The sequence below is a fragment of the Pelophylax lessonae genome (assembly GCF_965119305.1).
Source record: "Pelophylax lessonae genome assembly, chromosome: 1".
NCBI lineage: Eukaryota > Metazoa > Chordata > Amphibia > Anura > Ranidae > Pelophylax > Pelophylax lessonae.
In genome coordinates this window covers 18,787,259-18,799,749 of record NC_138768.1, presented here as the reverse complement: position 1 = coordinate 18,799,749, position 12,491 = coordinate 18,787,259, and the positions used below count along the sequence as shown (strand labels likewise).

Genomic DNA, 12,491 nt, shown 5'->3' with positions numbered 1-12,491 from the left:
ATGGGGCCCGCCGCAAACTTGCGGTTCACGGACTTTTGAGAAAATTTGCGGCTGGCGTTCGCAAACCGCCCTGGCCGATGTTCGTCCATCTCTAATCACCAGTATGGTTGCCCTCAAAGTGCCGGTTATATCTGGGGTGTGCTATGTACAGAGTGCAGGGTTCAGGAGTACATTACTTAGAAAATGCAGGGTTCAGGAATACACTACATACAGGGTGTAGAGTTCAGAAGTGCACTATGTACAGAGTGCAGGGTTCAGAAGTGCGTTGCCTACAGAGTTCAGAGGTGCACTAAGCACAGTGTGCAACCTAACCCCCTCCCAAAGCTTCCTCACATCTTTCTCTCCTATCTGATCCAGCTCTAGTACCTCTCTGTGTAGGAGGCTTAGCCTCTCCTTGCAGAGAGATCATTCTCTCACGTTCCTGTGCCTACTGTGCCTACTGTGCCCCACTGCAAGTGCATGCAGGGATCTGTTAGTTCCAAGGAGCCTCTGAGAGCAAAGCTTTCCCTTGTAAACATAGAAGGCTTCTATGTTTACCAGTGACGGTGGGGATCGGAAATGGAGGGTGAGAACCAGAGATGGCAGAATGAAGTTCCACCATGTTCCAGCAGCAAAACTATGTGGCAAAAGGCCACATGACAAGGCCTAGTGGGCCGTATTCAGCCCGTGGGCCTTGTGTTTAATATCTGTGCTCTAGAGGGATGAATGACAATAAAGAGTTGGATTAAGCTGTTTCTGGTACTGCTAGTCCTGGTACTGGATTGCACTTGCACTTGATTTACTTGGCTGGTAATTCTGAAGCTTATCAGTATATGAGAGCAAAGTGGGAACAAGCTGCTAACTGCAGTTGTTGGTTACATTGTGTGATGCTTTGATTGGTTAAAGTTTTTTTTTTTTTTGTGATTGGCACCATCCAATAGACAGTTCTTGGCTTGCGCATGCTAGGGGGCATATAAGAGCAAGAAAAGAATGAATCTTTAAAATAGCATCTCATTCTGTAACATCCATCTTCCATCCACTTATATACAATAGGCAGAGAGAAAGCAGTTAATATACACAAAAAATCATAATGATGATGAGAACGTTCTCCATAATGTTGGTGGTAATGATGATGATTGTAGCAATATGACTGAACTTATTTAATCTGGTCTACAGCATTATACATTGAATCAATGAGTTACATTTACAGCATTCTTTTCCCCAGCATTGTTCCTCTTGTATTCAGCTCAGGTTTTAAAATTAAAATGTAGAGTTTTGGAGAAAACATACACAATAATATTCCAGCACTGGAGGTCAATATGGCGAATATTTCCACAGCCACCATGTATTTCCCTCTGGTGCTCAGATAGGCCGGGATCATGGCAATCCAGACACTGCAGAACACCAGCATGCTGAAGGTGATGTACTTGGCCTCATTAAAACTGTCCGGTAATGTCCTCACCATGAAAGCCAGAACAAAACTCACAGCTGCCAGAAACCCCATATAACCCAACATAGAGTAGAACCCGATAACTGACCCTTCATTACACTGAATGATGATCTTCCCAGGATAGGAGTCCATGTCATGCTCCTGAAATGGTGGAGATATGGACAACCAGAGAATACAATTCATAACCTGAATGGATGAGCAGAATAACATGACTGTATTGGGAAGTTTGACTCCCACCCATTTTCTACAAGAGCTTCCAGGTCTGGTGGCTTTGAAAGCAATGAAGACCATGATGGTTTTGGCTAGGATAGAAGATGCTGAGATGGTGAAGGGAACTCCAAAGGAGACTTGTTGCAGCATACAGGTAATATCCACAGGACGGCCAAGGAAGAGGAATACAGACAGGAAACTCAGTATGAGGGAGAGGAGCAGAATGAAGCTGAGGTTCCGGTTATTGGCTCTGACTATGGGAGTGCTCCGAAACAAAAAAAATAGTCCAAGTATAAGGAGAGATGTTGAAGCAAATATGACTGAAGATACAGAAAAAAATAAAACTAGAATATCCTCCTCGTATGATAAATACTCATTGACCTTGTCAATACAAATATTTCTAGCTTTGTTAGGCCATTCATTTTCAGGACACTTCATGCAGATTTTACTGTCTGTAGAGTAAAAGTGAAAATAGCATTAGGCACGGTACATTTTTTCAGTATTTTTCCTATTTCAGTATTTTGCCATACAAAGCAAAAAAAATGAACAATATATATGATAACTGTGACAGACCCAACCGGGACAGAGGCTTTTGGAGAGAACTGCAGGGTGGCCTCTTAGCCATTGACTATGGGCCCTGGTGTTTAAGGGAACACTACTCTTTGGGAGGTGTATGCTTGGGGGATTCTTGGAGTGGTCTTGTTTCTGATTCAAGTTCATATCTCCCCAAAACACACAGACTCTGGGAATCTAGGCCCAGGATCAATGTTTAGGGCCTAGATGCTCCATTGCCAAGAATGACTGCTCCACACTTTGAGATATATAACAGATGTTAATATCACCAGTTCAAGCCACCTGTCTGGGGTCTCCTGCTGTAATGTGTTTATTATAAATAGGTGTCTCCCCTAGTTTGCCTCCTAAGTGTCTTTCTCCCATTGTTAATATTGATAATTAGGTCATCTATTGTTTCTGTCAGCCTACTCATCTCTTGAATAGGTGATTCATATTGTGACCACTGTACCTTGTTATCAAACCATTATTGGATGTGTTTATACTTGAGATAATGTGTATTGTACAATACTTTGTATCCAGTATTGTAGGGACCGAATAGTCTGGTCACAAAGGCTGATCACTTTTATTGCTGTCACAAGGAATGTAAGCATCCCTTGTGATAGTAATAGGCAGTGACAGGTACTCTTTTTGGAGGGATCAGGGTATAAAAGACCCCAGACCCCCTCCAGCATATGGTACAACCACATATGGGTACGTCGGTTTGCGGGAAGTGGTTAAGTGACTAGTTAATTAGCTCATGTTATTATATCACTGTCAGCAATTAGTTGTCAGAGGGGAAAATTGATGTTGGCTGTTGTTTAGCTTTGTTAAATCAGGAGGGGAATGTCCTCCTGTGGGGTATAAAGTATGCGTCTGAGTTTCAATAAAAAGTAATTCCTTTGGATTTTACCTCACATCTTGTCTGTGTCTCATGTTTGGGGTAAAAGGGCTGATATTAGCTCTCAGTCTGCTTGGAATGGTTTGGCGGGCAGGTGGCACTGTTTGGTGGAAGGAAGCACCTAAGGGGGGTGCCAAGCGGTTCCGTCACAGTAACTATTTCATGAAAGCTTTAGTCATGAACAGAGTGTGATGATGACCTACTGAAAATAAAAGAACCTCCAGCCTCAATGATTGCCATGACACAGTCTATCTGTAACCCTAACATGTATGTAACAATGACATTCCCTTATTTTACCATTTTTGGTCTCTTCAGTGAAATCATTTTCCAGGCCACTTTTAGATAAGGGCAAAACTGTTGGAGGTTTTCTCAGACAGACAGTTGGAGGAATCTGTTTAACGTTGCTTGTTTTAGAAAGCCTCCAACACTCCCAGAAGGGTCAGAGGTAGAAGAGAAGTGCAGCAATCGTTCCCAAAAAGGCAGAAAGGAACCATCAGTAATCATTAATTTCATACAATGTAGGGAGATGTTCAGCCTGCAAAGTGTAAAGTGGTTACAGAATCACTTTAAATACATTTACATTTACTTAAAGAAATATAAAGCTTACCGGATTGGTTTGACATTTCTCCTTCTGAACATGGAGCACAATTATAACAACATGGGTGATATCCTTCTCTTACAGATTTTCTGAACCCTGGAAGACATTCCTCGGAGCATCGACCCCTTGGGACCTAAGATAATATGGAAAGATATGAACTATCAAGAGCAAAACTACAGATATAATAGTGTAATAATACATTTATGTTCTTGGGTTTAGAAATTGTTTAATGATCTCTACAATGATATTGTCCAGTAAAAGTCCATCATGCAATATAAAAATGACTCTCTCTGTGACACAAGGCTGTCCAATCCCAGAGCTGACCTTTATTGTATTTATTCACAGAATAGTGCTTTGTAGCCATTGTGACTAGGGTTGAGCGAACACGGACTGTATTATTCGTGTTCGTACCGAATAATTGGATTTTTGTTACCCGAACACGGACCCGAAAACTTTACTGTATATTCGGGTAAAAATCCGTGTTCGGTCGTTTTATTTCCGGGTTTTGCATGCATTGGCGCGCTTTTCATGGCGGGCTTTCAACAGCCAATCAACAAGCGTTTAACTGGTGTGCCTAAGCCATCCCAGCCATGCCTACAAATGTATTAGTAGCTGTGATTGGCCGTCTGAAGCATGTGACCAAGTCTTTATAAGTTCGAGGCAGCGCCGCTGCGTCGTCATTCTGCTGTTTAGTTCAGGGACAGAGCACACATCAACGTGCTGGTTGCTGATTAGGGACAGACAGGAAAAAAAAAAACATTTGTGTCCGGATAGAATTGAGGGACAGGTCGGAGTGTGTTAGGCAGGGCGAGTTGTAGGCATTTTAGGGCGAGGCTGCTGCTGATTTTTAGGGTCAGTGTGTTCTACAAACTACAATCGATATTGCTGTGTGGGGTGGGGTTTGCAGTCACCCGATCTACGATCATCATCTTATCAATCCTTTTAGGGAGAGAGTCTGCTGATTTTTAGGGTCAGACAGTGTGTTCTACAAACTACAATCGATATTGCTGTGTGGGGTGGGATAGGAGATAGGCAGGTGTCAGTGGTGCACATCCATTTTGCTGTGTGTGGGCTGCAGTGAACACAATCTTTTTGGGGTGCAGTGAACACAATCTTTTTGGGGTGCAGTGAACACAATCTTTTTTGCCTACTGAGGAGGAGGGAGAAAAGTATTTTTCTATCAGTCACTGTGTGCAGCATTTTTCCTTCAGCTGTGCTGTGCTGACTGATCATACACTGCTGTGTTCAGTTCACATGTGCTATTATTGAGTGGTTTCAAAAATCATACACTTTTTTCTATTCCACTATTCAATATACAGTCTTGGGTTAAAAAAAATTAAATTGTGGCCTGCAGCAGAGCTGAATGATATTTGGGGTTTTTGGGGTTCATCTCATAGTTCTGAAGATTTGAGGGTGCTGCCTGTTCCAAACTTCTCCTACTCCTCATCCAGCCTTTTAGGGGTACAAACAATAGTAATTGGGGCCTAGTGTGGTTCTGTACGTGTGAGATACATACACTTTTTTTAATCATATTTTCTATTCCGCTATTCAATAAAAACCTTTGGGGATCAGTTAAATTGCGGGATAGTCTGTGTTGGTACGTGTGAGATCCACCTTTCCAAGTTTTTGGGGTTCATCTCATACTTCTGAAGATTTGAGGGTGCTGCCTGTTCCATACTCCTCCTACTCCTCATCCAGCCTTTTAGGGGTACAAACAATAGTAATTGGGGCCTAGTGTGGTTCTGTGCGTGTGAGATACATACACTTTTTTTGATCATATTTTCTATTCCGCTATTCAATAAAAACCTTTGGGGATCAGTTAAATTGCAGGATAGTCTGTGTTGGTACGTGTGAGATCCACCTTTCCAAGTTTTTGGGGTTCATCTCATACTTCTGAAGATTTGAGGGTGCTGCCTGTTCCAAACTCCTCCTACTCCTCATCCTGCCTTTAGGGGTACAAACAATAGTAATTGGGGCCTAGTGTGCTTCTGTACGTGTGAGATACATACACTTTTTTTGATCATATTTTCTATTCCGCTATTCAATAAAAACCTTTGGGGATCAGTTAAATTGCGGGATAGTCTGTGTTGGTACGTGTGAGATACACCTGTCCAAGTTTTTGGGGTTCATCTCATACTTCTGATGATTTGAGGGTGCTGCCTGTTCCAAACTCCTCCTACTCCTCATCCTGCCTTTAGGGGTACAAACAATAGTAATTGGGGCCTAGTGTGGTTTTGTACGTGTGAGATACATACACTTTTTTATCATATTTTCTATTCCGCTATTCAATAAAAACCTTTGGGGATCAATTAAATTGCGGGATAGTCTGTGTTGGTACGTGTGAGATCCACCTTTCCAAGTTTTTGGGGTTCATATCATACTTCTGAAGATTTGAGGGTGCTGCCTGTTCCAAACTCCTCCTACTCCTCATCCTGCCTTTAGGGGTACAAACAATAGTAATTGGGGCCTAGTGTGCTTCTGTACGTGTGAGATACATACACTTTTTTTGATCATATTTTCTTTTCCGCTATTCAATAAAAACCTTTGGGGATCAGTTAAATTGCGGGATAATCTGTGTTGGTACATGTGAGATCCACCTTTCCAAGTTTTTGGGGTTCATCTCATTTATTCTGAAGATTTGAGGGTGCTGCCTGTTCCATACTCCTACTACTCCTCATCCAGCCTTTTAGGGGTACAAACAATAGTAATTGGGGCCTAGTGTGGTTTTGTACGTGTGAGATACATACACTTTTTTTGATCATATTTTCTATTCCGCTATTCAATAAAAACCTTTGGGGATCAGTTAAATTGCGGGATAGTCTGTGTTGGTACGTGTGAGATCCACCTTTCCAAGTTTTTGGGGTTCATCTCATACTTCTGAAGATTTGAGTGTGCTGCCTGTCCCATACTCCTCCTACTCCTCATCCAGCCTTTTAGGGGTACAAACAATAGTAATTGGGGCCTAGTGTGGTTCTGTGCGTGTGAGATACATACACTTTTTTTGATCATATTTTCTATTCCGCTATTCAATAAAAACCTTTGGGGATCAGTTAAATTGCAGGATAGTCTGTGTTGGTACGTGTGAGATCCACCTTTCCAAGTTTTTGGGGTTCATCTCATACTTCTGAAGATTTGAGGGTGCTGCCTGTTCCATACTCCTCCTACTCCTCATCCAGCCTTTTAGGGGTACAAACAATAGTAATTGGGGCCTAGTGTGGTTCTGTGCGTGTGAGATACATACACTTTTTTTGATCATATTTTCTATTCCGCTATTCAATAAAAACCTTTGGGGGATCAGTTAAATTGCAGGATAGTCTGTGTTGGTACGTGTGAGATCCACCTTTCCAAGTTTTTGGGGTTCATCTCATACTTCTGAAGATTTGAGGGTGCTGCCTGTTCCAAACTCCTCCTACTCCTCATCCTGCCTTTAGGGGTACAAACAATAGTAATTGGGGCCTAGTGTGCTTCTGTACGTGTGAGATACATACACTTTTTTTGATCATATTTTCTATTCCGCTATTCAATAAAAACCTTTGGGGATCAATTAAATTGCGGGATAGACTGTGTTGGTACGCGTGAGATCCACCTTTCCAAGTTTTTGGGGTTCATCTCATACTTCTGAAGATTTGATGGTGCTGCCTGTTCCAAACTCCTCCTACTCCTCATCCTGCCTTTAGGGGTACAAACAATAGTAATTGGGGCCTAGTGTGGTTCTGTACGTGTGAGATACATACACTTTTTTTATCATATTTTCTATTCCGCTATTCAATAAAAACCTTTGGGGTTCAGTTAAATTGCGGGATAGTCTGTGTTGGTACGTGTGAGATACACCTGTCCAAGTTTTTGGGGTTCATCTCATACTTCTGAAGATTTGAGGGTGCTGCCTGTTCCAAACTCCTCCTACTCCTCATCCTGCCTTTAGGGGTACAAACAATAGTAATTGGGGCCTAGTGTGGTTTTGTACGTGTGAGATACATACACTTTTTTATCATATTTTCTATTCCGCTATTCAATAAAAACCTTTGGGGATCAATTAAATTGCGGGATAGTCTGTGTTGGTACGTGTGAGATCCACCTTTCCAAGTTTTTGGGGTTCATATCATACTTCTGAAGATTTGAGGGTGCTGCCTGTTCCAAACTCCTCCTACTCCTCATCCTGCCTTTAGGGGTACAAACAATAGTAATTGGGGCCTAGTGTGCTTCTGTACGTGTGAGATACATACACTTTTTTTGATCATATTTTCTTTTCCGCTATTCAATAAAAACCTTTGGGGATCAGTTAAATTGCAGGATAGTCTGTGTTGGTACGTGTGAGATCCACCTTTCCAAGTTTTTGGGGTTCATCTCATACTTCTGAAGATTTGAGGGTGCTGCCTGTTCCATACTCCTCCTACTCCTCATCCAGCCTTTTAGGGGTACAAACAATAGTAATTGGGGCCTAGTGTGGTTCTGTGCGTGTGAGATACATACACTTTTTTTGATCATATTTTCTATTCCGCTATTCAATAAAAACCTTTGGGGGATCAGTTAAATTGCAGGATAGTCTGTGTTGGTACGTGTGAGATCCACCTTTCCAAGTTTTTGGGGTTCATCTCATACTTCTGAAGATTTGAGGGTGCTGCCTGTTCCAAACTCCTCCTACTCCTCATCCTGCCTTTAGGGGTACAAACAATAGTAATTGGGGCCTAGTGTGCTTCTGTACGTGTGAGATACATACACTTTTTTTGATCATATTTTCTATTCCGCTATTCAATAAAAACCTTTGGGGATCAATTAAATTGCGGGATAGACTGTGTTGGTACGCGTGAGATCCACCTTTCCAAGTTTTTGGGGTTCATCTCATACTTCTGAAGATTTGATGGTGCTGCCTGTTCCAAACTCCTCCTACTCCTCATCCTGCCTTTAGGGGTACAAACAATAGTAATTGGGGCCTAGTGTGGTTCTGTACGTGTGAGATACATACACTTTTTTTATCATATTTTCTATTCCGCTATTCAATAAAAACCTTTGGGGTTCAGTTAAATTGCGGGATAGTCTGTGTTGGTACGTGTGAGATACACCTGTCCAAGTTTTTGGGGTTCATCTCATACTTCTGAAGATTTGAGGGTGCTGCCTGTTCCAAACTCCTCCTACTCCTCATCCTGCCTTTAGGGGTACAAACAATAGTAATTGGGGCCTAGTGTGGTTTTGTACGTGTGAGATACATACACTTTTTTATCATATTTTCTATTCCGCTATTCAATAAAAACCTTTGGGGATCAATTAAATTGCGGGATAGTCTGTGTTGGTACGTGTGAGATCCACCTTTCCAAGTTTTTGGGGTTCATATCATACTTCTGAAGATTTGAGGGTGCTGCCTGTTCCAAACTCCTCCTACTCCTCATCCTGCCTTTAGGGGTACAAACAATAGTAATTGGGGCCTAGTGTGCTTCTGTACGTGTGAGATACATACACTTTTTTTGATCATATTTTCTTTTCCGCTATTCAATAAAAACCTTTGGGGATCAGTTAAATTGCGGGATAATCTGTGTTGGTACGTGTGAGATCCACCTTTCCAAGTTTTTGGGGTTCATCTCATTTATTCTGAAGATTTGAGGGTGCTGCCTGTTCAATACTCCTACTACTCCTCATCCAGCCTTTTAGGGGTACAAATAATAGTAATTGGGGCCTAGTGTGGTTTTGTACGTGTGAGATACATACACTTTTTTTGATCATATTTTCTATTCCGCTATTCAATAAAAACCTTTGGGGATCAATTAAATTGCGGGATAGTCTGTGTTGGTACGTGTGAGATACACCTTTCCAAGTTTTTGGGGTTCATCTCATACTTCTGAAGACTTGAGGGTGCTGCCTGTTCCAAACTCCTCCTACTCATTATCCTGCCTTTAGGGGTACAAACAATAGTAATTGGGGCCTAGTGTGGTTTTGTACGTGTGAGATACATACACTTTTTTTGATCATATTTTCTATTCCGCTATTCAATAAAAACCTTTGGGAATCAGTTAAATTGCGGGATAGTCTGTGTTGGTACGTGTGAGATCCACCTTTCCAAGTTTTTGGGGTTCATCTCATACTTCTGAAGATTTGAGGGTGCTGCCTTTTCCAAACTCCTCCAACTCTTCATCCTGCCTTTAGGGGTACAAACAATAGTAATTGGGGCCTAGTGTGGTTCTGTACGTGTGAGATACATACACTTTTTTTGATCATATTTTCTATTCCGCTATTCAATAAAAACCTTTGGGGATCAATTAAATTGCGGGATAGACTGTGTTGGTACGTGTGAGATCCACCTTTCCAAGTTTTTGGGGTTCATCTCATACTTCTGAAGATGTGAGGGTGCTGCCTGTTCCAAACTCCTCCTACTCCTCATCCTGCCTTTAGGGGTACAAACAATAGTAATTGGGGCCTATTGTGGTTTTGTACGTGTGAGATACATACACTTTTTTTGATCATATTTTCTATTCCGCTATTCAATAAAAACCTTTGGGGATCAGTTAAATTGCGGGATAGTCTGTGTTGGTACGTGTGAGATCCACCTTTCCAAGTTTTTGGGGTTCATCTCATACTTCTGAAGATTTGAGGGTGCTGCCTGTTCCAAACTCCTCCTACTCCTCATCCTGCCTTTAGGGGTACAAACAATAGTAATTGGGGCCTAGTGTGGTTCTGTACGTGTGAGATACATACACTTTTTTTGATCATATTTTCTATTCCGCTATTCAATAAAAACCTTTGGGGATCAATTAAATTGCGGGATAGACTGTGTTGGTACGTGTGAGATCCACCTTTCCAAGTTTTTGGGGTTCATCTCATACTTCTGAAGATGTGAGGGTGCTGCCTGTTCCAAACTCCTCCTACTCCTCATCCTGCCTTTAGGGGTACAAACAATAGTAATTGGGGCCTATTGTGGTTTTGTACGTGTGAGATACATACACTTTTTTTGATCATATTTTCTATTCCGCTATTCAATAAAAACCTTTGGGGATCAGTTAAATTGCGGGATAGTCTGTGTTGGTACGTGTGAGATCCACCTTTCCAAGTTTTTGGGGTTCATCTCATACTTCTGAAGATTTGAGGGTGCTGCCTTTTCCAAACTCCTCCTACTCCTCATCCTGCCTTTAGGGGTACAAACAATAGTAATTGGGGCCTAGTGTGGTTCTGTACGTGTGAGATACATACACTTTTTTTGATCATATTTTCTATTCCGCTATTCAATAAAAACCTTTGGGTATCAATTAAATTGCGGGATTGTCTGTGTTGGTACGTGTGAGATCCACCTTTCCAAGTTTTCTGGGTTCATCTCATACTTCTGAAGATTTGAGGGTGCTGCCTGTTCCATACTCCTCCTACTCCTCAACCAGCCTTTTAGGGGTACAAACAATAGTAATTGGGGCCTAGTGTGGTTTTGTACGTGTGAGATACATACACTTTTTTTGATCATATTTTCTATTCCGCTATTCAATAAAAACTTTGGGGATCAGTTAAATTGCGGGATAGTCTGTGTTGGTACGTGTGAGATACACCTGTCCAAGTTTTTGGGGTTCATCTCATACTTCTGAAGATTTGAGGGTGCTGCCTGTTCCAAACTCCTCCTACTCCTCATCCTGCCTTTAGGGGTACGAACAATAGTAATTGGGGCCTAGTGTGGTTTTGTACGTGTGAGATACATACACTTTTTTATCATATTTTCTATTCCGCTATTCAATAAAAACCTTTGGGGATCAATTAAATTGCGGGATAGTCTGTGTTGGTACGTGTGAGATCCACCTTTCCAAGATTTTGGGGTTCATATCATACTTCTGAAGATTTGAGGGTGCTGCCTGTTCCAAACTCCTCCTACTCCTCATCCTGCCTTTAGGGGTACAAACAATAGTAATTGGGGCCTAGTGTGCTTCTGTACGTGTGAGATACATACACTTTTTTTGATCATCTTTTCTTTTCCGCTATTCAATAAAAACCTTTGGGGATCAGTTAAATTGCGGGATAATCTGTGATGGTACGTGTGAGATCCACCTTTCCAAGTTTTTGGGGTTCATCTCATTTATTCTGAAGATTTGAGGGTGCTGCCTGTTCCATACTCCTCCTACTCCTCATCCAGCCTTTTAGGGGTACAAACAATAGTAATTGGGGCCTAGTGTGGTTTTGTACGTGTGAGATACATACACTTTTTTATCATATTTTCTATTCCGCTATTCAATAAAAACCTTTGGGAATCAATTAAATTGCGGGATAGTCTGTGTTGGTACGTGTGAGATCCACCTTTCCAAGTTTTTGGGGTTCATCTCATACTTCTGAAGATTTGAGGGTGCTGCCTGTTCCATACTCCTCCTACTCCTCATCCAGCCTTTTAGGGGTACAAACAATAGTAATTGGGGCCTAGTGTGGTTTTGTACGTGTGAGATACATACACTTTTTTTGATCATATTTTCTATTCCGCTATTCAATAAAAACTTTTGGGGATCAGTTAAATTGCGGGATAGTCTGTGTTGGTACGTGTGAGATCCACCTTTCCAAGTTTTTGGGGTTCATCTCATACTTCTGAAGATTTGAGGGTGCTGCCTGTTCCAAACTCCTCCTACTCCTCATCCTGCCTTTAGGGGTACAAAGAATAGTAATTGGGGCCTAGTGTGCTTCTGTACGTGTGAGAAACATACACTTTTTTTGATCATATTTTCTATTCCGCTATTCAATAAAAACCTTTGGGGATCAATTAAATTGCGGGATAGTCTGTGTTGGTACGTGTGAGATACACCTGTCCAAGTTTTTGGGGTTCATCTCATACTTCTGAAGATTTGAGGGTGCTGCCT

The 12,491-nt window shown here is 41.6% G+C and overlaps 1 protein-coding gene across 1 annotated transcript in view; it reads right to left on the bottom strand.

Moving 5' to 3' along the window:
- Positions 1–1,183: 1,183 nt before the first annotated feature.
- LOC309562860 (vomeronasal type-2 receptor 26-like) overlaps positions 1,184–12,491 on the bottom strand; it is a gene marked incomplete at both ends in the record, with an annotated part of 48,547 nt that continues 37,239 nt past the window's right edge. Inside the window, 2 exons of the mRNA XM_082267179.1 lie at positions 1,184–2,091; positions 3,697–3,820. Of these exons, the coding sequence (XP_082123305.1) occupies positions 1,184–2,091; positions 3,697–3,820 (1,032 nt within the window). The remainder of the gene's footprint in view (positions 2,092–3,696; positions 3,821–12,491) is intronic.